A 27,549-nucleotide genomic window follows, 5' to 3' on the forward strand; every position below is an offset into this window, starting at 1 on the left:
GAATTCTGACAATATGAGGGTCATGCTGCAGGTAGTGCAGCAAGAAGGCACTTATGTGCCTTGCGCATCTCGGAGCCCCAAAATTATTTTCCGAGCTAGATGCAGCTAAAAATTATTTTTAATTTTAAATCTGGTGAAGCTTTAGCATAGATGGCCTAATAGGATCAGTGCTGCACACTGCTACAAAGCCCAAATTATTTTCCAGTCAAGATACAGATAAACATGATTAGTAATTTGAAAGCTTAAAACGGTTGGTAGGGTGATTTTAACCAATCATCAAGCTTTTACTCTCCCCAGGATGACACAGGGGTAGAAAAGTCGTTTCGGATCCATGATTTGTTCATCTTTATGAACGTGAGTCTGTCTACATTATCAGTGGAGAGCCGCGTGCGCTTATCTGTCAGCACACCACCAGCAGCGCTGAACACACGTTCAGACAGAACGCTGGCTGCGGGGCATGACAAGATCTCCAAGGCGTAAGTGGCTAGCTCCGGCCATTTATCCAGATTGGAAGCCCAAAAAGAGCAAGGGTCCAGTGACACAGTCGTGGCTTCAATGTTTACTTGGAGATACTCCTGTACCATCGTCTCTAGGCGTTGACTATGTGTCAGACTTCTTGTCTCCTGTGGCCTTGCAAAGGATGGGCTAAAAAAGTGGTGAAATGATTCCGCAAAATTGATGTTACCAGCAGATACTGTGGTTCTGTTACGGTTTGAGTGCTGAACACTTGACGGTCCCACGGTTGGCAAGTTGGAACTGTGAGATTCACTACGTGCACCACTGGCATTTTGTGGGAAAGCACATGTAAGATTCTGCAACAGTCTCTGCTGATACTCCTGCATGCGTGCATCCCTTTCTATGGCAGGAATAATTTCTGCAAATTTACTTTTGTACCGGGGATCTAACAGTGTGGCAACCCAGTAGTCAGGATTATTTCTAATTCTCACAATTCGAGGGTCATGTTGCAGGTAGTGCAGCAAGAAGGCACTCATGTGTGTTGCGCATCCAGGAGCACCAAGTCCCTGTTGTGTTGGTGGCGAGGTAACAATCATGCTTCCTTCCTCTGTCCTCTCCCCCCAACCTCGCACAACAGAAATGTGATCAAGGTCTCCCTCATCTGATGAGTCTTCCATCAGTTCGTCCTCCACTTCTTCCTGGGCTCCTGCACCTTCCTCACTAGTTTGGCTGCTACCATGCACCCTGGTAAAACCATCTCCCCCACCCTCACATGCCTGCCGCCTTGGTGCTGCCGACCGTCTGGACCTTGCAGATGTTAGCCCTTCCGCATACAACTCCTCCTCCTCTACTTCCTCCACCTCCTCTTGTGCCACCACCTGACTCCGAATTCTGTTTAACATGTGCTCCAGCATGTAAATCACCGGAATAGTCATGCTGATAATGGCATCGTCAGCACTAAACATCTTCGTCGCCATTTCAAAACTGTGCAGAAGGGTGCATAGGTCCCTGATCTGAGACCACTCCTCCAGCGTGATTTGCCCCACCTCTGAATCTCGTTGGCCCAGGCTATACGTCAGAACGTATTGCACCAGGGCTTGTCGGTGCTGCCACAGTCGCTGCAACATGTGCAGAGTTGAATTCCACCGGGTAGGCACATCGCATTTTAGCCGGTGAAGTGGCAGGCCCAACGACTTCTGTAGAGATGTAAGTCGCTGAGCTGCGGGATGCGAACGGCGGAAGTGAGCACACAGCGACCGTGCCCTCTGCAGAAGGCCATCTAGTCTGGGATAGTGGGCTAAAAATTGCTGGACAACCAGGTTCAACACGTGAGCCATACAAGGCACGTGTGTGACATTGCCCCGGCGAAGGGCCGCACCCAGGTTTGCAGCATTGTCGCACACGGCCTTCCCTGGTTTCAGGTCCAGTGGAGACAACCATTCATGAAATTGGTTCTCCAGAGCTGACCACAACTCCTCAGCTGTGTGACTCACATTTCCCAGACATTTCAATGTAAAAACCGCCTGATGACGTTGAGCCCTACTGCCACCATAGTAAGGAGGTGTGCAGGATCCCTTCTGCGCAGTTAGAAAGCTTGTGGCATGACCAGACAGGCTTTGGGTGCAGGTGGAAGACCGAGAGGAGGTTGAGGAGGCAGAAGCAGTGGAGGAACTTTGACATAAAGAGGATTGACGCACAACTCGTGGGGACGGCAAGACTTGGACAGCAGCCCCTTGTCCTGCTGTCACCATAGTTACCCAGTGCCCAGTCAGTGACATGTAACGCCCCTGTCCATGCCTACTCGTCCAAGTGTCTGTGGTGAAATGCACCCTGTCACACACAGAGTTTCTCAAAGAAGCGGTGATGTTGTGTGCGACATGCTGGTGGAGCGCAGGCACACCTTTCTTTGAGAAGTAGTGCCGACTGGGCATCTGGTACTGGGGCACTGCGACGGACATAAGGTCTCGAAAATCCTCTGTGTCCACCAGGAGGAAAGGCAGCATTTCTGTAGCCAAGAGCTTGCAGATGGTGAAATTCAACCTCTTAGCTTTCTCATGGCTAGGAGGAAATGGTCTTTTACTTGTCCACATCTGAGGGACCGAGGGCTGGCTATTGTGCTTAGACAGGGTTGATAAGGGTGTCCCCGGCAAACTGCCGGTCTGTGAGGAAGATGCAGGTGGACATGTTAGGTTGCCTTGATCCAAAGGTGGTGCTATCGATGTCGGACAGCGCTCAACACCAGCTGGTGTTACCACCTCCAAAGAAAATGATGACCTGCCAATCACGCTGGCTGTTGCGGGTAAAGAGGTGGCAGGTCTGCGCCCCAAAACAGGTGTGACTGCTGTCCCCCCAGTCACAGAGGATGAAGAGGCCGCGGATGCACAAGATATGGCAGACGGTGATTGGCCCGGCCGGCTAGGCCGCATTGTAGCACACTGAGCTTCCCACTGCAACTTATGCTTCATGTCCATGTGCCGGTTCATGCATGAAGTACTCAAACTATGTATTTTTTGGCCTCTACTTAGCTTTTGCTGACAAATGTTACAGATAACACGAGTTGGGTCATCTTTATCGATCTGAAAAAATGCCCAGGCTATGCAAGGCTTAGCACCCATGCGACCTGAAGAGCCACCACGACTTGTGGTGAGAGGCAGAGTTGTGTTTGAGGATGCAGTTGTTGACGTGCTTCCAGTACTACGTCTCTGTCCAGGAAGGCGCAACCTGACCTCGTCGTCACTAGCATCTTCCTCCACCTCCTCTGCTGACCTCATCTCTTGGCTGACTGTGGGTTGACAGTAAGTGGGATCTCCGACCTCATCATCATCACCCTGTGCGTTATCACACCCGTCGTCCTCAGAGCCAACCTGTTCCTGCCCTGACAAAAAACTAAAGTTGTCGCTCCAATCAGGTATTTGAGTCTTATCATCGTCTTCCTCATTGTCTCCACCAACAGGAGTTACAGTTTGGGAATGAGGGTCTACATTATGGTCAGAACCTTCTGCGTCTGGTCCTGGATCCGACTCATAAAGATTCTGGGCATCAGTGCAGATCATTTCCTCGTCTGGATTCACAGAAGCGCTGGAGTCGACCTCTGATTCCCAGGCTATAGTATGAGTAAACAGCTCTGCAGACTCAACCATCTGTTCTACCTCATACTCAGACGGGCAGCTGGAGATTTGGGAGCTGTGAGGAAGCAAGTGCGATTTGGGTGACACCTTTGAGGACTGGAGTATTTGTGATGTTGAAGTTGATGTGGAGGAGAGCCCACTTAAAGGAGCACTTGATATCCGTTGAAGCACCTGCTGTTTTTGTGCCTCATCTGGAATTTGTAGCGATTGGCGTGGCCGTAAGAAAGGGATCTTATCACATTGTCCGCTAAAAGAAGTAGACATTTTAGTTTGGCTGGAAGATGGTCTTTCTTCTGCAGATGTTACTGTTGCTTTAACACCTACCCCACGGACACAACCTTTTTTCCCCTTCCCAACACGCCTATTCCCCTTTCCACCAGCAGCAGGCCTTTTTCCACTCATTTTGGTGGTTAACTAATTCACAACTCTGGAGTTGTTTGCACAAAAAAACAATGGATGGTAACCGAGCAGAGCTGAGTGGCCAAACTGTGGTATTAGGCCAAAACTATTGGCTGGGTTAGATGCAGAAAAAAATTATTTTGAATTTGCAACCTGATGGAGGTCAGTATAGATGGACTAATACAAATAGTCCCACACACTGCTAGAAGCCCAAATATTTTTTCAGAGGTACTGTAGATGCAGATAAAAATTATTTTTAATTTGCAACCTGATGGAGGTCAGTATAGATGGACTAATAGACCAAGTCCCACACACTGCTAGAAGCCCAAATATTTTTTCAGAGCTAGATGCAGAAAAAAATTATTTTTAATTTGCAACCTGATGGAGGTCAGTATAGATGGACTAATAGACCAAGTCCCACACACCGCTAGAAGCCCAACTATTTTTTCAGAGCTAGATGCAGAAAAAAATTATATTCAATTTGCAACCTGCTGGAGGTCAGTATAGAAGGACTAATAGAACAAGTCCCACACACTGCTAGAAGCCCAAATATTTTTTCAGAGCTAAATGAAGAAAAAAATTATATTCAGTTTGCAACCTGATGGAGGTCAGTATAGATGGACTAATAGAATGATGCTATGCCCAAAAGATTTTACTTCACTAGGTGCAGTAAAAAAATTGGCATTCTATACACAGGTGTTATATCTTGCAACACAGATAGGCTACTCCACTGACTAACACACTCTGCAATAGGCCAAAAAGGATTAGCTTTGCTAGATTCAGCCAAATGCTGTGAAAAAAACTTGCACAGCACTGGCACAGACCTGCCTGGCAAAAACTGATAGGAACTCATGTAACCTAGTCCTGAAAAGGACTCCAATTACAATTAGTCTTTACTCCCACAACCTATCTATTTAAGAGCACAGACCTCCCTGATAAAAGTCGTAGGAAATGCTGTAACCTAGTCCTTAAAAGGACTGCAATCACAACTATTCCCTACTCCCAAGCTATCTGTATATTTGTGCGAAAATTGGCTTGAAATTAACAAGGTATAGCGCACACAGCAACAGCGGTGCCGTCTAACACGCAGCTGCAGCAGTGAGAAAATGGTGGCGACGGGGAAAATGGCTTGGTCTTATAGGGCAAGGACATGTGACATACACTGCCAATGACACATGCCCTTGCTTGTGTGAAAAAAAGCACTTCGCTCCGTGTGTGCGCTGCTGATAGGCTGACAGATTGCACCTCCCCACTGCAAATGCGGGAAAGAGAAAAAAAAATGGAGATCTTCATTGTTCCTGCAGAGATCCATCCCCTGCCCCTCCCCCCACCCCGCTGTACACTCAAACTGCGTATTAACATTAATTTTCATCATTACTGAGAAAAAATCCAGTTATGATTTTGGTGCACGAACAGTTATCGAACATAACCTCGAACAGCCGAATTTTTCTCAAATTGTTCGTGTTCGCCGAACGGCTCGAACACCGCCCAAAACAGCTCGAATTTGAGATTGGCGAACAGTTCGAGTAGAACAACGCTCATCTCTATTAGGCACCCATCCAAAGTAGACCAAAGTAAAGTGAAGGAGAGAGGGGATTTGTAGGAGCTCACCACGCTGATGGAAACTTGCTTCAGTTCTGTTTTAAATCCAACTGGAGAGTATCACACCCACTGGTGATAGCAGCCACATAGTATGAATAAAAGGTGAAAAAAACAGCCAATGCTGAGGTTTCTGTTTTTAACCTTTTAACTATGTATCATTAAAGTTTTTAATTTTTCTTTAACAATCTGGATGGATGTGCCGTTTTTTCACCTTTTCTTCATTCCATCCAAAGTAGTATAATGCACCCCATCCATAGTAGTATAATGCACCCCATCCATAGAAGTATAATGCACCCCATCCATAGTAGTTTAATGCAACTCATCCATAGTAGTTTAATGCACCCCATCCATAGTAATATAATGCAACTCATCCATAGTAGTATAATGCACCCCATCCATAGTAATATAATGCACCCCACCCATAGTAGTAAAATGCACCCCATCTATAGTAGTATAATGCATCCCATCCATAGTAGTATAATGCACCCCATCTATACTAGTATAATTAGCCCATCTATAGTAGTGTAATGCACTCCATCTATAGTAGTATAATACACCCCATACATAGAAATATAATGCACCCCATAAACATCCATAGTAGTATAATGCACCCAAAGACATCCATAGTAGTATAATGCACCCCAAAGACATCCATAGTAGATGAATGCACCCCAAAGACATCTATAGTATTATAATGCACCCCAAAAGGCATCCATAGTAGTATAATGCTCTCCATTGACATTCATAGTAGTGTAATGCACACCAAAGGCATCCACAGTATTATCATGCTCCCCCATAAACATCCAAACTAGTATAAAGTACCCCATAGACATCCATAGTACTATAATGCACCCCATCCATAGCAGCAAAATGCACCCCATCTATAGTAGTTTAATGCACCCCATCCATAGTAGTATAATGCACCCCATGTATAGTAGTATAATTTACCCCATCCATAGTAGTATAATGCACACCATCAATAGTAGTATAATGCACCCCATCCATAGTAGTATAATTCACCCCATCCATAGTAGTATAATGCACACCATCTATGGTAGTATAATGCACCCCCATCTATAGTAGTATAAAACACCTCATCCATAGTAATATAATGCACCCCACCCATAGTAGTATAATGCGCCTCATCCATGTTAGTATAATGCACCCCATCTATAGTAGTATAATGCACCCCATCTATAGTAAAATAATGCACCCCCATAAGCATCCATGCTAGTATGGCCAATGATTTTTAAAAAATAAATTCTGACTACTCCTTCACTCCCGCACTCTTGTGAAGCCAGCAGTTGCGGAGTTTGACAGAAGCGTGTGACATCACCGTCATGCGCCCTGTCACTTGCTCGTCAACATCAGCTGCTGGCCTCTGATTGGCCAGTAGCGTGTATTGCAGGGTGCAAAACCGCTGAAGGTTTTGCTGGCGTCGGCGGGTCCCGGCCCTCACTCACCGGGCCCCTTACCCTCCGGGCTCCTTCATAGATGCGACCACTGCGACTGCGGATGTTACTCCCCTGGCAATGGTTAATGGTTAATGTGGTCCAGGTATAATAAAAATACAAGTCAAACAATAGGCAATACAATGTATGTCTATATGTCTAAAAGTCGTATCATACATGCTCCACAGACTTGAGGTTTCACATTTAGGAGAGCTCTACTTAAAGGGGTTGTTCAATTTTAAATGAAAAGTCTGCAGTCACTCTGCGTGACTGCAGACTTCTGAATCCCCAGTGCACTCACTGTGTGCTGCGAGGATTTGCTGGTTTCTGAGCCAGGAACTGCAGGTATGTATACCTTATGCATACTCCCAGCCTGAATCTGTGTAGCCTCATTCCATACTCTGGATGGCCGCGTCACTAGGCAGGGCCCAGCCTCACTCAATGGAAGTGTATGGAGTGAGGCCATGCCCACTAGATAGCTTCTGCCCAGGAGTATGCATAATGCATAAGTAACTGCTGGTCCCAGCTCAGAAGCCTGCGAAACCATGCAACACACAGTGCATGTGTTTTTGGGATTCAGAAGTCTAATCACACTCAGTGACTGAAGACTTATCAATTTAGAGCGACCAACCTCTTTAAGACAATGCCTTACTACTGAGACCCTCTTTTGAGAGGCTTTCACTCTGCCTGCCCATCTATTTCACTGATGTAGCAATGTTTCCTTCATTATAAGGAGAATGCATATGTTCCCATTTATATACACTGTGTGCCGAATTATTAGGCAAATGAGTATTTTGATCACATGATACTTATTATACATGTTGTCCTACTCCAAGCTGCATAGGCTTGAGATCCAACTACCAATTAAGTAAATCTGGTGATGTGCATCTCTGTAATGAGGAGGGGTGTTGACTAATGACATCAACACCCTATATAAGCTGTGCTTAATTATTAGGTAACTTCCTTTCCTTTGGCAAAATGGGTCAGAAGAGAGATTTGACGGGCTCTGAAAAGTCCAAAATTGTGAGATGTCTTGCAGAGGGATGCAGCCGTCTTGAAATTTCCAAACCTTTGAAGCGTGATCATCGAACAATCAAGCATTTCATGGCAAATAGCCAACAGGGTCGCAAGAAGCGTGTTGGCCAAAATAGGCGCAAAATAACTGCCCATGAATTGAGTAAAATCAAGCGTGAAGCTGCCAAGATGCCATTCTCCACCAGTTTTGCCATATTTCTGAGCAGCAACGTTACTGAAGTATCAAAAAGCACAAGGTGTGCGATACTCAGGGACATGGCCAAGGTAAGGAAGGCTGAAAAACGACCACCTTTGAACAAGAAACATAAGATAAAACGTCAAGAATGGGCAAGAAATATCTTAAGACTGATTTTTCAAAGGTTTTATGGACTAGTGAAATGAGAGTGACTCTTGATGGGCCAGATGAATGGGCCAGAGGCTGGATCAGTAAAGGGCAGAGAGCTCCACTCCGACTCAGACGCCAGCAAGGTGGAGGTGGGGTATTGGTATGGGCTGGTATCATCAAAGATGAACTTGTGGAACCTTTTCGGGTTGAGGATGGAGTGAAGCTCAACTCCCAGACCTCCTGCCAGTTTCTGGAAGACAACTTCTTCAAGCAGTGGTACAGGAAGAAGTCGGTATCGTTCAAGAAAAACATGATTTTCATGCAGGACAATGCTCCATCACATGCATCCAACTACTCCACAGCGTGGCTGGCCAGTGAAGGTCTAAAAGAAGAAAAAATAATGACATGGCCCCCTTGTTCACCTGATTTGAACCCCATAGAGAACCTGTGTTCCATCATAAAATGTGAGATCTAGAGGGAGGGAAAACAGTACACCTCTCGGAACAGTGTCTGGGATGCTGTGATGGCTGCTACACGCAATGTTGATCGAAAACAGATCAAGCACCTGACTGAATCTATGGATGGAAGGCTGTTGAGTGTTATCATAAAGAAAGGTGGCTATATTGATCACAAATTTTTTTGGTTTTTGTTTTTGCATGTCAGAAATGTTTATCTCTAAAGTTTGTGCACTGATGTTGGTTTACCTGGTGAAAATAAACACGTGAGATGGAATTATATTTGTTTTTTATTAAGTTGCCTAATAATTCGGCACAGTAATAGTTACCTGCACAAACAGATATCCTCCTAAGACAGCCAAATCTAAAAAAAACCCACTCCAACTTCCAAAAATATTAAGCTTGAATATTTATGAGTCTTTTGGGTTGACTGAGAACATAGATGTTGATCAATAATAAAAATAATCCTCTAAAATACAACTTGCCTAATAATTCTGCACACAGTGTAAGGATTAGGAATATATGGTGAATTTCCTATATATAATATGGTGATTATGGTGCAGATTAGGTAGACAATCATGTGTGCTATCTCTGGAGTGGCATACTATGCTTTCACCCCTGCCCATACATGTGGTCACACAAGGCACCCTTCCTTCATCAGTCTGTATTAGAGTAATCTATGTCGGCAATAGTCCATATCCAAGATGGCAATCGCTAGTTTAGTGACATGTGCATCATCAGAGTGCAGCCGCACTGGTCTTTGTGATCACATTGACTACAAACCACATTCTCCTCTGCATGTGGGGAATGTAGTTCATTTATGTAAAACTTTTTGGAAGGACTAAGGGATATTCAAATATGGTAATCACATTCTTATTGGTACACTATACACTGTGTGCAAAATTAATAGGCAAGTTGTGTTTTAGAGGATTATTTTTATTATTGATCAACAACTATGTTCTCAATCAACCCAAAAGACTCATAAATAGCCAAGCTTAATATTTTTGGAAGTTGGAGAGGTTTTTTTTTTTTAGATTTGGCTGTCTTAGGAGGATATCTGTTTGTGCAGGTAACTATTACTGTGCAGAATTATTAGGCAACTTAGTAAAAACAAAATATAATCCCATCTCACATGTTTATTTTCACCAGGTAAACCAATATCAGTGCACAAAATTTAGAAATAAACATTTCTGACATGCAAAAAGAAAAACCAAATAAATTAGTGATCAATATAGCCACCTTTCTTTATGATGACACTCAACATCCTTCCATCCATAGATTCTGTCAGTTGCTTGATCTGTTTTCGATCAACATTGCGTGCAGCAGCCACCACAGCCTCCCAGACACTGTTCCGAGAGGTGTACTGTTTTCCCTCCCTCTAGATCTCACATTTTATGATGGACCACAGGTTCTCTATGAGGTTCAGATCAGGTGAACAAGGGGGCCATGTCATTATTTTTTATTCTTTTAGACCTTTACTGGCCAGCCACGCTGTGGAGTAGTTGGATGCATGTGATGGAGCATTGTCCTGCATGAATATCATGTTTTTCTTGAATGATACCGACTTCTTCCTGTACCACGGCTTGAAGAAAATGTCTTCCAGAAACTGGGAGTAGGTGTGGGAGTTGAGCTTCACTCCATCCTCAACCCGAAAAGGTCCCACAAGTTCCTCTTTGATGATAACAGCCCATACCAGAACCCCACCTCCACCTTGCTGGCGTCTGAGTCGGAGTGGAGCTCTCTGCCCTTTACTGATCCAGTCCAGCCTCTGGCCCATCCATCCGGCCCATCAAGAGTCACTCTCATTTCATCAGTCCATAAAACCTTTGAAAAATCAGTCTTAAGATATTTCTTGGCCCATTCTTGATGTTTTATCTTATGTTTCTTGTTCAAAGGTGGTCGTTTTTCAGCCTTCCTTACCTTGGCCATGTCCCTGAATATCGCACACCTTATGCTTTTTGATACTCCAGTAACATTGCAGCTCTGAAATATGGCAAAACTGGTGGTGAATGGCTTCTTGGCAGCTTCACGCTTGATTTTCCTCAATTCATGGGTAGTTATTTTGCGCCTTTTTTGGCCAACACGCTTCTTGCGACCCTGTTGGCTATTTGCCATGAAACGCTTGATTGTTCGATGATCACGCTTCAAAAGTTTGGAAATTTCAAGACTGCTGCATCCCTCTGCAAGATATCTCACAATTTTGGACTTTTCAGAGCCCGTCAAATCTCTCTTCTGACCTATTTTGCCAAAGGAAAGGAAGTTGCCTAATAATTAAGCACACCTTATATAGGGTGTTGATGTCATTAGTCAACACCCCTCCTCATTACAGAGATGCACATCACCAGATTTACTTAATTGGTTATTGGCTCTCAAGCCTATGCAGCTTGGAGTAGGACAACATGTATAAAAAGTATCATGTGATCAAAATACTAATTTGCCTAATAATTCTGCACACAGTGTATGTGTAGCTGAGTATATAAGGGACAGAAAGTGGGATTACACCACACTCCCCTGAAGAAGCAACAGCGAAACACATTTTGGATAAAGTAATCTCCATTCTGTAGTCAGGTATCTTTTGTTATGTTATTTCTCCAATGGAGGTTTGTTCATTCTTGTCCAATTTGTTTTTTACTACTACCATAGTACTGCCACTGCTACTATTACCATTAGTGATGAGCGAGCACTAAAATGCTCGGGTACTCGTTGCTCGGGTTGAGCAAATTGGAATGCTCGAGTGCTCAGTCCGAGTAACGAGCCTAATTTAAGTCTATGGGAAACTCAAGCATTTTTCTGGCGGCTCCCCCCAGCGATCTTAGGAGGGCCTAAAAATTGCCCAAATTGATGGGAACAGTGCTCAAATGACATGGGAACAGCATGGGGAAGATCCCTAGAAGCATTTCTGACTCCCAGGTCACTGCTGTCAACAACGTTATCATAGTTATTACACCACTTTTACGGACTCACACTAAAACATACAAAAACAAAACCAAAATATATTTTCCTGGGAAATATGTTAAGGAACATCCTTTCCAGGATAATGACTTGTATATAAGGCAAAATAAAAAAACAAAATAAAAAATGCTCCTCCACACCTTGGGCTATGTTCACACATAGCATTTTTGATGTGTTTTTGCACTTTTGCATTGCTTTCAACCAAGACAAATTCATTCACCGGGAAATGTCATTTTAACATTTTACATGCTAATCTAGCCATGTGGTGTGTGAAACATCATCAGGCACATCCTGTTAAATTTATGAAGGAGGGATTGTTAAAGTCACAAACACTAGTTTTACAGCCTTACTATTCTTAAAGGGCCAGCAGTCAGCTATGCTTTGTTGTTCCCATTATTAAAGACTGGGTCTCTTATACTGTTATAGCGTATGCAGAGACTACAAGGGCTGCATAAAATTTGGACGCAACCCAATACCCCTTTGAAGAGATATAAAGGAGGGTCTCAGTAAAAAAAATGTTCCCATTATAAAGGAGTGGGTCTCCTATAGTGGTAATGCCCATGCTGTGACTGCAAGGGCTGCCAAAATTTTGGAAAATCCCACTAACAATTTAAAGACACATAGAGCTGGACCACAGTAACGACATGTTCCCATTAGAAAGGAGCAGGCCTGCTCTACAGTTATAGGGTATGCAGTGAGTCCAACGGCTGCCAAAATTTAGGAAAAATTTAAAGACACAAAGAGCTGGGCCACAGTAAAGACATGTTCCAATTAGAAAGGAGAGGGTCTGCTATACAGTTATAGGGCATGCAGTGAGTCCAACGGCTGCCTAAATCTAGGAAAAACCCCACTAACAATTTAAAAACACACAGAGCTGGACCACAGTAACGAGTACGACATGTTCCCATTAAAAAAGAGTGGGTCTCCCATACTGTTTCCCTATGGAGTGAATGCAATGGCTGCTTAAAATGTGGAGGAACTCCAGTGTCCCTTGCAACAGACGTAGAGGTCGGAGGGCCTCCTGAAAATAATGTTCCCATTATTAGGAAGTGGGTCTCCCATACTGTTTGCCTATTCAGTGAATGCAACGGCTGCCAAAAATTTGGAGGAACTTCAATGCCCCTTGCAAGAGACGTAGATATGGTGATATGCTAGATATGGTGGTGATATGGAGGAGGATGTTGAGGATGAGGAAAAGGAGGTAGACAAGAGCAAATAGACAAAATCAGGAAGTGTATACCCATGTCTGGGTGTGAAGACAGAGGTGCATGGGAATAGAGTTAGATCTACCAAAAAACCCCCACTGTATTTGAATATATGTTACGCTGCTATCATTCGGTGGTGTGGGGAAGTCTGGCCCAATCCAGCCCTTGTTCATTTTTATAAGAGTCAGCATGTCAGCATTTTCAGTTGACAGGCGCATGCGCCTATCGGTTATAATTCCACCGGCGGCACTAAAAACCCGCTTTGACGAAATGCTAGCGGCAGGGCCGCCCATGACCTCCAAGGAGTAGAGAGCCAGTTCATGCCATGTGTCCAGCTTGGATACCCAATAATTATAAGGCACAGAGGAATCATGGAGTTGGTATGGTCATGGTATGGAATGGTCCCTCACTATCTTCTGAAATGTTTCCCTCCTTGTGAGAGTACCCCGTGCCTCAGGGCCTGTGCGATAAGAGGGTCTGAGAAAACTGTCCCAGAACTTTGACAGTTTTCCCCTGCCTCTGCTGGATTGCATTTGTGTCTCTCTCGCCTGTACTCCTTGGTTGTCCAACAAACTGTAACCTCTGCTGCCAGCGTTTTCAGATGGGAATTTTTTCAATGATTCCACAACAATGGCCTTTTCATACTGCCCCATTTTATTAGACCTGTCCTGCGTGGGAATAAGAGACAGAAAGTTCTCCTTGTAGCATGGGTCTAGAAGTGTCACCAACCAGTAATGACTGTCACCCAAAATTTGGACAATGCAAGGGTCACGGGAACGGCAGCGTAACATAAACTCAGCCATGAGTGCCAGACTGCAAAGAGGCAAGATATCCGTGTCTTCACTAAGAGGATGACTGACCATGCTCTCCTCCTCATCCTCCTCCTCTTCCTCATCCTCCCTGTCATCAGGCCATCCAAACTGAACAGACGGTATGACAGTTGTGTAGGTAGTACCCTCTATAGTGCAGGAATCTAGCTCCTGTTTTTCCTCCTCCTCTTCCTCATTGTCACAAAATCTACGTTGGGATGAGATGAGGCTGGGCTGTGTGGAATTACCTTGTATGGTTCCTTGCTCCATCTCATCGTGCTCCACCTGCAATGCATCCTCTTTAATTGTGATCAGAGAGCGTTTCAGAAGACAGAGAAGCGGGATGGTGACGCTAATTATGGCATCATCGCCGTTCACAATCTTGGTGGAGTCCTCAAAGTTTTGGAGGATGGTACATATGTCTGACATCCATGTCCACTCCTGAGGTCTTATATGTGGAGTCTGAACTGAATACCGATAGCATTGTTGATGCTGGTAGTCAACAACTGCCTTCTTCTGCTCACAAATCCTTCTCAACATCTGCAATGTAGAGTTCCAACTCGTGGGGACATTGCAGATCAGTCGGTGAACTGGAAGCTGCAAATGCTGCTGAAGCATGGCAAGGGTGGGGGAAGCTGTAGCTGACTGTCTAATTTGGGCACACAGGCGGCGTGCTTTGACAAGCAGATCCGTCAGATCCACGTAGGTTTTGAGAAACTGCTGAACCACGAGGTTAAGCACATGGGCCAGGCATGGAACGTGTGTGGGCTCGCCTTGCCTCAGAGTTGCCACCAGGTTCCACCAGGTTATCACACACGACCATGCCTGGCTGTAGGGTCAGCGGTGTCAGCCACAGATCTGCCTGCTCTTTCAGAGCTGTCCATAACTCTTCAGCGTTGTGCGTTTTGTCACTTAAGCATATGAGCTTCAGCACAGCCTGTTGCCGCTTGGCCGAGGCAGTGCTGCAGTGCTGCAGTGCTTCCACCTTGCGACTGATTTGGTCATTTCGAAGACGGAGGTTGAAGAGGAGGTGCAGGAGCTGTAGAATGTGGGAGCAACCCTGATTGACCCAGGGCCCGCAATCCTCGGCATCGGGAGGACGTGTTCCGTCCCAAGGTCCGACTGGGTCCCAGCTTCCACTATATTAACCCAGTGTGCCGTCAGCGAGATGTACCCTCCATGCCCACAAGCACTTGTCCACGTGTCCGTGGTTAGGTGGACTTTCCCAGTAACTGATTTGTTGAGAGCATAGAAAAAACCTGAAGGTGTGAACTGGAACATAAATTGATGTGCATGCAAAATGTAACTGCATGTTCACACAAGGCCATTAGACAAAGAGAAACCAAAGACAAGAAAAATACCCAAATGATTAAAAGTAAATGTAAAAATCGCACAGTGCAAAAATAATAATAAATAATAAAGGGTATTTAGTTAACATAATTTTGATCAAAATAATGTAAAAGCTGTCCCGCCACGTCACGGCATCCCTTGTGGGACAGTCCTAACTCTAATATTAAAAACCTTACCATTTGTCAAGTGACATACATATGGACAAGGACAGAGAGACTGGATCCCTAGTGCAAGCATAAAACCGAGGCAGGATCAGCGTCCCAGCCCAGACAAAGGGCGGCCACACCCTTTTATATGCACTCAAGCATACTAACTGCAAAGAAAAAACCTGAAGGTGTGAACTGGAACATAAATTGATGTGCATGCAAAATGTAACTGCATGTTCACACAAGGCCATTAGACAAAGAGAAACCAAAGACAAGAAAAATACCCAAATGATTAAAAGTAAATGTAAAAATCGCACAGTGCAAAAATAATAATAAATAATAAAGGGTATTTAGTTAACATAATTTTGATCAAAATAATGTAAAAGCTGTCCCGCCACGTCACGGCATCCCTTGACAAATGGTAAGGTTTTTAATATTAGAGTTAGGACTGTCCCACAAGGGATGCCGTGACGTGGCGGGACAGCTTTTACATTATTTTGATCAAAATTATGTTAACTAAATACCCTTTATTATTTATTATTATTTTTGCACTGTGCGATTTTTACATTTACTTTTAATCATTTGGGTATTTTTCTTTGTTGAGAGCATGGCTAATGTTGTGGGACACTTGCTCTTGCAATGCAGGGAAGGCACACCGGGAGAAATAGTGGTGGCTGGGGACCGAGTACCGAGGGACGGCCACCACCATCAGGTTGTGGAAAGCTTCCATCTCCACAAGCCTAAAAGGCAACATTTCGAGTGCAAGCAGTCGCAAAATGTGTGAATTTAGTAGTGTGGCCTGTGGGGCATTGGCTGTGTATTTGCGCTTGCGTTCCAAGGACTGGGGTAGGGACAACTGAACGCTGCGCTGGGAAAAGGATGTGGACGTGCTTGCCGATGGTGCTAGTTGAGAGTGTGCAACGACACGTGCAGAGTGGGAGGCATCCTGGCTTGCACCATGGACAGGTAACTGGCGTGCACGCACACCAGCTGAAGAAGCAGTGGTGTCACGTGCAGACACTGTTTCTGGACACTGGGGTACGGCCCACTTAGTCGGGTGCTTTGCTGCCATATGCCTGATCATGCTGGTGGTAGTCAGGCTGCTAGTTTTTATACCCCTGCTGATGCTGACCTGGCAGGTGGTACAAATGGCCTTTTTGGAGTTATCTGCAGAGTCTTTAAAACAACCAGACTCGGGAAGACCAAACAGTTGTACTGGCAACTTCCGTCGTGTTGGCATTATGAGGAACGCTTTCATGCCTTGTGTCTGCGGCCACAACATTGCTTCTTCCTGCTTGTTGTGGTGCTACTCCTCCCTCCCCCTGTGTTCTGCTATCCTCGCTCTGTATGTCCCCCTGCCAGTTTGGGTCAGTTACTATATCATCCACCACCTGGTCTTCCACTTCCGCACCCATGTCCTCCTCTCTACTTTCTGCCAATTGTGTCTCATCATCATCATCATCCACCTCTTGCGACATTAATTGTACTTTGCCACCGTTGCCTTCGTGTGACCATGGCTGCTCAAATATTTGGGCATCGCTACACGCGTTCTCCTCTTGACGCACTTGAAGCTGGCCAGGCGAGAGGCCTGAATCTACAAATGGAAAAGTGAACAGCTCTTCTGAGTGTTCAAGTGTGGGATCAGTTGTCTCCGGGCACTCAGCATGGTGGGAGGAAGGATGATCAGGGTGAGGAATATGTGGTCCAGACTCACGGCTACTGAGATTTGACCGTGTGGAATACAGGGTGGTAATAGTGGTGGCAAAGTGACTGGAAGCATTATCTGCTATCCAACCATCAACCTTTTGACACTGCTCTGGGTTCAATAGTGGTGTACTGTGGTCCCCTAGTAATTGGGACAGGAAGGTCAAGCGACAAGATGTGAGTGTTTGTTGTGGCAGAATTTCACCTTGCCCACTGCCGCGTCCTTGGCCTCTGCATGCACCATCACCATCACGTCCACTTCCCTGTCCCTTGCCACACACCTTGCCCATTTTAAATGGAGGACAATATTTTCCATGTTCACATGAAATGGCTGATTTTGGAACACTCTTATAGGTGTTATGTCTGACAGAGAACCCCGGTTTTAATTAGCAGGCCTGTAATTTACTAATACTATTCTTCACAGACACTTTGTGTGAATATCTTGACCTACACACTGCAACAGAATGGAAAAGGAGGCCAATATTTTCCATGTTCAGTTCAAATTTCTGGATTTTTATCGCTGAAAGATGGAACAGATCTGACTGTATTTTGCAGTGCTAACAAGCAAATGGAGCAGAAAAATGGTGTACTCTGGATTGTTTTTTAGACAAATAACCAGGATTAAGATAAAAAAAAAATTTGTTCTGGCCCCTGATATCTGGGGCCATGTCTAAAAATATCTGTAATTATTACAGCAGCAGCAGAAATTATGTTCAATGAACCTTCTTGCGCTATATGCATTGCAGTCTGCCACATACACTGCCTGCCTAGCACTGATTATATGCAGCTGGATTAGTCCTCAGAAGGACTGTTAGTTTAGATGGATATATATATACAGTGCCTACAAGTAGTATTCAACCCCCTGCAGATTTAGCTGGTTTGATAAGATGCAAATAAGTTAGAGCCTTCAAACTGCAAACGAGAGTAGGTTTTATGAACAGAAGCATAAATCTTACAAACCAAAAAGTTATGTTGCTCAGTTGAATTTTATTAATTTTTAAACATAAAAGTGTGGGTCAATTATTATTCAACCCCTATGTTTAATATTTTGTGGAATAACCCTTGTTTGCAATTACAGCTAATAATCGTCTTTTATAAGACCTGATCAGGCCGGCACAGGTCTGTGGAGTTATCTTGGCCCACTCCTCCATGCAGATCTTCTCCAAGTTATCTAGGTTCTTTGGGTATCTCATGTGGACTTTCTTCTTGAGCTCCTTCCACAAGTTTTCAATTGGGTTAAGGTCAGGAGACTGACTAGGCCACTCCAACACCTTGACTTTTTCCCTCTTGAACCAGGCCTTGGTTTTCTTGGCTGTGTGCTTTGGGTCTTTGTCTTGTTGGAAGATGAAATTACGACCCATCTTAAGATCCTTGATGAAGGAGCGGAGGTTCTTGGCCAAAATCTCCAGTTAGGCCGTGCTATCCATCTTCCCATGGATGCGGACCAGATGGCTAGGCCCCTTGGCAGAGAAACAGCCCCACAGCATGATGCTGCCACCACCATGCTTGACTGTAGGGATGGTATTCTTGGGGTCGTATGCAGTGCCATCCAGTCTCCAAACGTCACGTGTGTGGTTGGCACCAAAGATCTCGATCTTGGTCTCATCAGACCATAGAACCTTGAACCAGTCTGTCTCAGAGTCCTCCAAGTGATCATGAGCAAACTGTAGACGAGCCTTGACATGACGCTTTGAAAGTAAAGGTACCTTACGGGCTCGTCTGGAACGGAGACCATTGCGGTGGAGTACGTTACTTATGGTATTGACTGAAACCAATGTCCCCACTGCCATGAGATCTTCCCGGAGCTCCTTCCTTGTTGTCCTTGGGTTAGCCTTGACTCCTCGGACAAGCCTGGCCTCGGCACGGGAGGACACTTTCAAAGGCTGTCCAGGCCGTGGAAGGCTAACAGTAGTTCCATAAGCCTTCCACTTACGGATGATGCTCCCAACAGTGGAGACAGGTAGGCCCAACTCCTTGGAAAGGGTTTTGTACCCCTTGCCAGCCTTGTGACCCTCCACGATCTTGTCTCTGATGGCCTTGGAATGCTCCTTTGTCTTTCCCATGTTGACCATGTCTGAGTGCTGTTCACAAGTTTGGGGAGGGTCTTAAATAGTCAGAAAAGGCTGGCAAAAGAGATCTTTAATCCACACATGTGAAGCTCATTATTCTTGGTGCCTGAACTACTTCTTAATACTTTAGGGGGACCAAACAGAATTCTTGTGGGTTGAGGGGTTGAATAATAAATGACACTCTGAATTAACTTTTAACGTTTTAAAAAAACAAAAAAAAACAAAAAAAAAAACAAAATTTGCTGCAGTGCATTTCCCACTTCCAGGCTGATCTACAGTACAAATGTCACAATGCCAAGTTAATTCCGCATGTGTCAACCAGCTAAATCTGCAGGGGGTTGAATACTACTTGTAGGCACTGTATATATATATATATATATATATATATATATATATATATATATATATATATATATATATATATATATATATATATGTACAGTATATATACTGCTCAAAAAAATAAAGGGAACACTCAAATAACACATCCTAGATCTGAATGAATGAAATATTCTCATTGAATACTTTGTTCTGTACAAAGTTGAATGTGCTGACTACAAAATCACACAAAAATCATCAATGGAAATCAAGTTTATTAACCAATGGAGGCCTGGATTTGGAGTCACCCCCAAAATTAAAGTGGAAAAACACACTACAGGCTGATCCAACTTTGATGTAATGTCCTTAAAACAAGTCAAAATGAGGCTCAGTATTGTGCATGGCATCCACGTGCCTGTATGACCTCCCTACAATGCCTGGGCATGCTCCTGACTTTTCTAGTGAGGTACCCATACTTATGCACCTGTCAAATTTTGTTTGAATGCAGATTGCACATTTTCTGTTAGTACAATAAACCTCATTTCAAGGCAGAAACATTACTGTGTCCAACAGTTATTACATATATCAAACTGAAATAGCTGTTGCAAAAACACCAATTTTTATAAAACATTAAGCTTAAGATTAATAGGGGTGCCCAAACTTTTTCATATAACTGTATGTTGTGGAATACCTATACTAACAGAATGTTCAATGGACCCTCTTGCACTATATGCACTGCAATCTGCCACATACACTGCCTTCTTGCCTAACTCCTGCTATCACCACTGAATATATGCCGCTGGATTAGTCCTCAGAAGGACTGTTAGTTCAGATGGCTATGTAGATATATGTTGTGGAATACCTATGCTAACTCTAAATAAGCAAATCTCTCCTCTGCAGCACATCTCCCTACTCTGTCTGTTTCCAGGGTAAACTGTGACAAGCATGGCGGCGCCAGGTCTTATATAGACCTGATGACGCTGTGCGGCCAGCCAATCACTGTAATGCCCACAACCAACATGACTATGACAGTGCATGGCAGGCAATCTCTGCATGTTCATTGGCAATCTAAAGAGTGCCAAACATGCAGGGAGGGGACCCGAGTTCCCGCCAGAGCAACCCGGAAATACTCGCCAAGCTTGTCGAGCACTGTGATGCTCTGGCGAGTACTGAGCAGTGGCGAGCACGTTCGCTCATCACTAATTGCTATCTTTTTTACATGCTGGACATTTTTTCAGTTATTTCTGTGGTGTATATGTGAAAGGTCTTTTAGACCTATAGACAAACATTGTATTCCTTATTGTTTGACTTGTATGCTTATTGCACCTTGACCACATTGTACATTACATCATATGTGGTGGTAACTTTGCCCATGTCAGTGAATGCACATTCCATTTTTATCTATATATGTATTTATCCTATTTTATAATTGTCTTTATTGTATTTGAACTGTATATGAATATAGTAAATTATTTTTTAGAATTCATGGGGTGGTGTTTTGTCTTTTTGAATAGGAATTGCAGGTCATTTTATTAGAGCCACATCCGATTACTAACAAGGACGTATTTTAGATTCGTAACTTGTAAATTAATCATAGTGACTGATATAAAAAAATGCTCACAAATAAGAGGAACAGTAGGAAACTGTTGGAAAACTCACATCTCTAAGATTGCAAGGTTGAATAGCACAACACTGCTTACTATATTGACATGTCATATGGAAATGCTCTTGGTTACATTTATTTATTCACTGCAATTAAATTGTTCTTATTGCCAGGTTCTAGGCTCCTGCGGCTCATGCCACCAGCATATTCTGATGGAGTATATCAAGCAATGATGGAACCACATCTTCCCAACCCAAGAAAAATAAGTAATGTTGCTACCAAAGGACCTTCAGGTCAATCATCTCAGAGGAACAGGACAGTATTGGGAGTCTTTTTTGGTAAGAAAAATAGAATTTTTATATCTTAGGATAAAATCATATGTGGTTAATATTTCAAGCTTAAACTAAGCTTGTGATTCTACTTTACAGAAAAAAATGATTCACATGTCTGCAATGTAATAATATACTGTGATTGCCATAAGAATACAATTGGAGAAGTTACTGAAACTACAAAAATATCAACTTAAAAACATTCCCACTAGTTTGTTAAAGGGGTTTTCTCAAGTTGTATCTTCAGTGCTCTGCTCCTAGTCCCCGGCTTCCTGCTTTGAAAGGATCAATGTGCTCCTGAAGATTGACTGTTCATATTAGAGGCATGGTCTTGCCATTGGTCCTAAATGTTCCCTCTTCTAAGCTGCTAGCAGAGGCTTTTTTGCCTCTGTAGTATGAGAGAAGCATAGGGGGGCTGACGCTGGCTGGATCCAATGACATGGTCAGCTTTAGGGCAGCCTTTTCAACATAAAGTCTTGTCTTGCTGTGTGCTCCTTGTCTAGGTAACTATTCAGGTTGGTACTGCAGAGTGGCTTATAGCGGGGTGCACCCACTCTATAGTGGCAGACCCTCCCTACCCATCATCACAATTTCAATGTTATCTGCATCCTTTGGATGGTCTATGTGTCTGAGGTTTGGTGCAGCAGAGGTGATGACATCACTATTTCCAGCCAGCTGCACAGAGCCACAGTTCAAACTCTGCACAGAGTGTAGTAGCGCATTCAGTGAACACGACTAGAAGAGTAGTATTAATTTTGATTTGTTTATAAATGTCAGTATATTTGAAAGTCTGTGATGGACATGATGCTGTGGGAGGGACTCTGGGGGCATCATCCTGTTTTGGAAGAATCTACTATGTAGAGTGACTGTGGATGCCAACATGTGTTGGGGATACTGTGTCAGGGATTGTTTGGCCAATGTACTGTGTGGGGGGCTGTGGAGGTCAATAAACTGTGTATAGTGGCTGAAGAGGCCATCAAACTATGTGAGGGCCATCATAGTATGTGGGGGAGCTATGGGACCCATCACACTTGTGGATGGGAGCTGTGATGGCCATCATACTGTGTGTGTAGGGCTGTGTGGGCCATTATAATGTGTGTGGGCAATCATAATGTGTGTATATAGCAGTTGGGGCCATCATACTTTGTGTGTGGGACTGTAATGACAATCTTAAAGTCTGCATGGGGCTATAGGGACCATTATACTGTGTATTGGAGGTTTTGGGAGCCATTACACTGTTTGTTGGGGGCTGTGGGAGCCATCATATACTCTGTTGGGGGATGTAGGGGCCATCATACTGTGTGGGGGACTTTCCGGGTCATAATATTATGTATGGAAGGCTGTTGAGACATAAGACTCTACTGTATGTAAAACCAAAGAGTATATAATACTGTGTTTGAAGGGTTGTGGTAGCCATCATACTAGTAAAGATGTGCGGTTGTGGATTTTAATAATCACCTAGGCAGGCTATCGATGCAATTAGTTTTATTCCTTCCGACCACGGTGAACAGCAATTCCAGGTAAATGTCCAACAGGCAATTCTCTTAGTCCTCGAGTTTCCAACCTGGGATCAGTAGTTCCACTGCCCCGTACCAGGTGATACCCACTGTCCCCCAACTTTTGGTTGGCCCACAGCTTTTTGTATCTCCCACCGGTATATTGGCAGTCACAGCATATGCTCCTTCGGATGATAGATATCATGACCGCGGCCCATGATACCACCCAGCTCTCAGTCCGACTAGCAATGAATCTTCTCTTTCTCCTTCACAGGGTTCAGCCCCTGAATCGGCAGAAGAGCTCACCCCTCCCTCCCAGAGCTAATTGTGCCTTAGTGGAGATATTTTCTCAGGTGGAGCCCATCCCCTGGGTTTGCATGTGAGACTACCTGTAGTGACGGAGAGAACAATGGCCCAAGGTCTCGGAGATATGGTCACTGAATGGAATAGATACCTGAGGTTAAACTGATGAGCAAACAAATCACTAACAAAACACAGCAAGCAAATTTCTAACAAAACACAAAATTAAGATTGACGACTATGGGTGCTCAGTGCTGGAAAAGTAGCTCATTTCTGGAAAAGTATTTAGCAATTGGCCAGGTCCTCACAATACTATGTAGAGTGTCTGGGGTCAACCATACTCTGTGTGGGGGGCTGTAAGAGCCATCATACTGTGTCTGGGGTCTGTCTGTGGGGACAATCATAACGTGTGTGGGAGACTGTGGGTGTGACTATTTGAGCCATCATACTATGTAAGGGTGGTCTTTGAAGGCTATCATACTGTTTGTGGAGTTTTTTGGGAGCAATCATGTGTGGCTGGATGTGAAAGCCATCATACTGTGTGAGGGTGGCTGTTGAAGCCATAATACTGCGTGTGGAGGCTGTTGTACAGAATTAAAAAATCCCTCCAATCTTGAGAATTGAGAAGCTATTATACAACCATTTTGCAATTTTAATCTTTGATGAATTTGAAACAATCTCTGTAACAGCCTGGCTTAGTATTGGATCTCTTTTAGTGATCTCTTCAGGAAGCGACTTTCTATCCAGATGAGCTAGATACCAGAATTTTCTTATAGCAAGAGCTTTGAACATCTTCCTTATAGTATATACAGTATGTCTCAGCTGAACTCTTTTACGTGTGGCATAAACTCGAGTTTTACATATTTGTATGACATATTTACTGACATGCATACAATCATTATCACTATGATGTAGTGCTGTTGCTATGCATGTACGTCAATGTTTTTCTTCAACTATTGTCTATGTAGTCATAGATTTATAGGCTTTTCACTTTCGCAATGTATCAGAAAGCTTCAATGTATTTGTAATGATTAATATGTAGAAAGCCCGGGCTGTGCTACAACAGGACTATGAAATGAAACTGCATTATCCCCATTGCAAATAAAAGACAGATCCAGTGCAATATCATATTCATAGTTTTTTTTTATATCTTTACAATTTTACTTTAAGAATAACTGTCAATAACATTTTTATTTCATAAATCAATAGTACAAATGAAACAAAGAAACTTTGCAATATATCTTATCGGAGAAATTTGCTTCTTTCTCCACCAGAATTGATCACTCATTTTCAAAATTCTTAATTCCTGGGAAAAAATCTGTATTCAGTGAAGTTATTACATTACTGAGATAGGAGATTCCTGCTGCTACTGATAAAATTCTATGCAGATGTGATGGATGGGAAGGGAGGAGCTCTGCATCTAACTCCTCCCCCTCTGCATATAATTTAATGAGCACCAACTGTAATATTGATTTATGAAATAAAAATTTAAATGAAGGCTACGCTTAAAAAAAGTGTTCCAGCAGGTAGAGGTTATTATTACCTATCCACTGGATGGGAGGTACAACCGCAAGATTTGGGTTGTGTTTTCTTTTTCTGTTCCTTATTCAGGAATTCAGTGGGATGCTCAGTATGTGCAGTAGCACAGTTTACTTTTGCTGTTATCAGAGCACATAATTACTTTCTGTGTTATAGTATGAAGTTTTGATAAACTAGGGATTGACAAAAGTTCACATTAATATATGGCAGGAACCAGATAGCATGCAGCTTTAACATATTTAGTGCTCACCTTGTGATACTGTGAGACAATAGCACTTGAATAGCCTTAAATAATAATACCCCAGCTGCTGCTGCTCTGGTTGGATAAATCCAACATCCATATATACCAAAAGGGAGAAAGCAACAATATTGTGGTACCCCTGTGGAAGATGTCCTTTCGACCTAGAAATGCGTTGGGAATAAACTGCAAAATACTTCTATTCATCTGAATCCTGTGAATTCTTCACCGACATCACAGCACATCCGCACTTCTCCCTTTGGTATAATATTACGTTTTTTTTTATTTTTTTTTTTTATTGCTAAGCATATAAGTAACTGTTAGTAAAATCATTGGAAAATACTGGCTATTGTTGTAGCTGTTTTGTTTTTGTCTGACCCAAAGTCAAGATACAGGATCACCAGTGAGGCCAAATTATTGGACTTGGTCTTGGAGTCAAGAGTATTCGGAGAAGAGAAATTCTGTTTAATACTCTGTAAGCAGTTTTCTTATACCATGTACAGACAAAAGAATACATATAAAGTTCCCATTGGAAGTTCCGCCAGCCGCCTCCTTCTCAGAAGTATGTCATGATAACTTTTAGCTATCATGCCTTTCTCTATCATACCCATAACACTCAGTTCCTCAGAACATCACATGTGAGATAAGAAAATGTTAGGTCAAATATGAAACGTTGAAAAATCTCAAAGAAAATATGAGAATAATTAATATTAAGCAAAATATAAAACTGAAAATAATATTAACCCTTCTATATCATTATGCATGTGTCTCTTTATCTTATGTATTTATAATGAGGTTTAAGGAGAAGGACATTAAATTAAAATGCATCTGCATAAAGTCGGGGTGACATGCTGTAAGTAAGAATGTGTAGTGCCGGCGTCCCTGCCCTCTGCTAGGCAGGGACGCTGTTCCCCTCACCTCTCTGCTCCGTGCCCGGCGTCCTCCTCCCGCTCTGCTGGCAGCGCGCGCTCCTTCCCGGCCACTGTGCTTAGGGCGCGCGCGCTCTCCCTCCCTCTTAAAGGGGCCGCGCGCGCCGTCCTAAGGAGTCCCCGGCCAATGGCCGGAGGACTTCACCATATATAAGGCACCTCCTCCAAAATGGAGGTGCCCGAGCAATGTTGTTGCACTGTTCACTACTCTGCTTCAGCCCTCAGGTCCCGTTGCCAGTTACCTGCCAGATACCTGCCAGATTCCTGCCAGCTTGCTGTCTTATTCCTGCCTGATATTCTGCTACCTGCCTGCTAGCCTGAGGTCCGACGGTCTGCTTTCCAACTCCTGTCAGTCTGTCTATGGACCAGCTTGCCCGCTCACCTGGGAGCGCACATCTGCTACCTGCCTGCTAGCCTACCTGGAGGCTCCGCCGTCACGTGCGGTGACCACCCGCCTGTCCAGAGACTTCTGCCCGCTCACCTGGGAGCGCTCATCTGCCGCCTGTCTGTTGGTCTTCCTGGAGGCTCCGCAGTCACATGCTGTGACCACCCGTTTATCCAGAGACTCTCGCCTGCTCACCTGGGAGCTCACATCTACCATCAGCCGCCACAGGTCGTACCAACCCTTTACCCAGAGACTGCCCCGGTCACTTGCCGTGACCATCTGCCCGTTCATCCAGAGACTGCCCCGGTCACTTGCCGTGACCTCCTGCCCGTTCTTCCAGAGACTGTTCCGGTCACCTGCTGTGACTGCCTGCCTGGTCGCCACCCGCTCCCTTACAAGGACCGCCCCCTTGTATAGTAGCTCAGAGGTTCCGCCTCCCAGACCCGTTACAGTTTGCTCGGGCCATGGAACCCGGTGGCACCCAAGCTCCCTCGCTCTCGGACCTGTGTCATGAACTGTCCCGTCAGAGGTCCCAACAGGAGTCCATCCTGGGTCACCTGCGGAATGTCAATTCTCGCCTGGACACTCTGACTGCTCCACCAGCAACCTCCGCCAGTGCCATGACTCGCAATCCGGCAGCTCCGCTGCCCACTAATACCATGGTATCCTACCCCGGACCCCGGCTTTCTGCACCTCCTCGCTTCGGAGGCGACTCCGCCCAGGCTCGGGGCTTCATAAATCAGTGCACCCTGCACTTTGAACTCCTGTCCCACCAGTTTAACTCCGACCGGGCCAAAATTGCCTTCATCATGTCCCATCTCACCGGGGAGGCCCTGGCCTGGCTAAATCCTCTATGGGAGAGAGGAGACCCCCTGGTGTCCGACTTGCCTGCCTTTCTCACGGCTTTCCGGAATGTCTTCGACGAACCCGGACGGATGACCTCATCCGCATCATCACTGCTACGCCTCCGTCAGGGAAGTCTCACCGTGGGCCAATATGCCATACGGTTCCATACCCTTGCCTCGGAGCTGGCCTGGGATAACGACGCTCTGGTATCCGTCTTCTGGGAGGGTCTGTCCGGCCGTATTAAAGATGAACTTGCCGGTCGGGACATTCCTACCACTCTCGATGACCTAATAACTCTTGCCACCCGGATTGACCTACGGTTCCAGGAGCGTGCCAAAGAGGTCACCCGTGAGAGGAGGTTTCCACGTCTAGCTCCTACTTTTCAGAAACCCGTCACTCCCTCCGTCTCTCCCCAGGTACACTCTCCTGAGCCTATGCAGGTCGACCAGACCAAGATGGTCAAAACCCGTCAGGACTTAC

The 27,549-nt window shown here is 44.5% G+C and overlaps 1 protein-coding gene across 1 annotated transcript in view; it reads left to right on the top strand.

Annotated features, from left to right (window-relative positions):
- Positions 1-27,549, top strand: part of LOC141166325 (dual oxidase 1-like) — a 261,582-nt gene that overhangs the window by 25,393 nt on the left and 208,640 nt on the right. Inside the window, exon 4 of the mRNA XM_073652895.1 lies at positions 21,181-21,345. Within this exon, the coding sequence (XP_073508996.1) occupies positions 21,181-21,345 (165 nt within the window). The remainder of the gene's footprint in view (positions 1-21,180; positions 21,346-27,549) is intronic.

Source organism: Phyllobates terribilis, unplaced genomic scaffold, assembly GCF_046119375.1.
Source record: "Phyllobates terribilis strain yellow unplaced genomic scaffold, ASM4611937v1 Scaffold_11__3_contigs__length_659146591, whole genome shotgun sequence".
NCBI lineage: Eukaryota > Metazoa > Chordata > Amphibia > Anura > Dendrobatidae > Phyllobates > Phyllobates terribilis.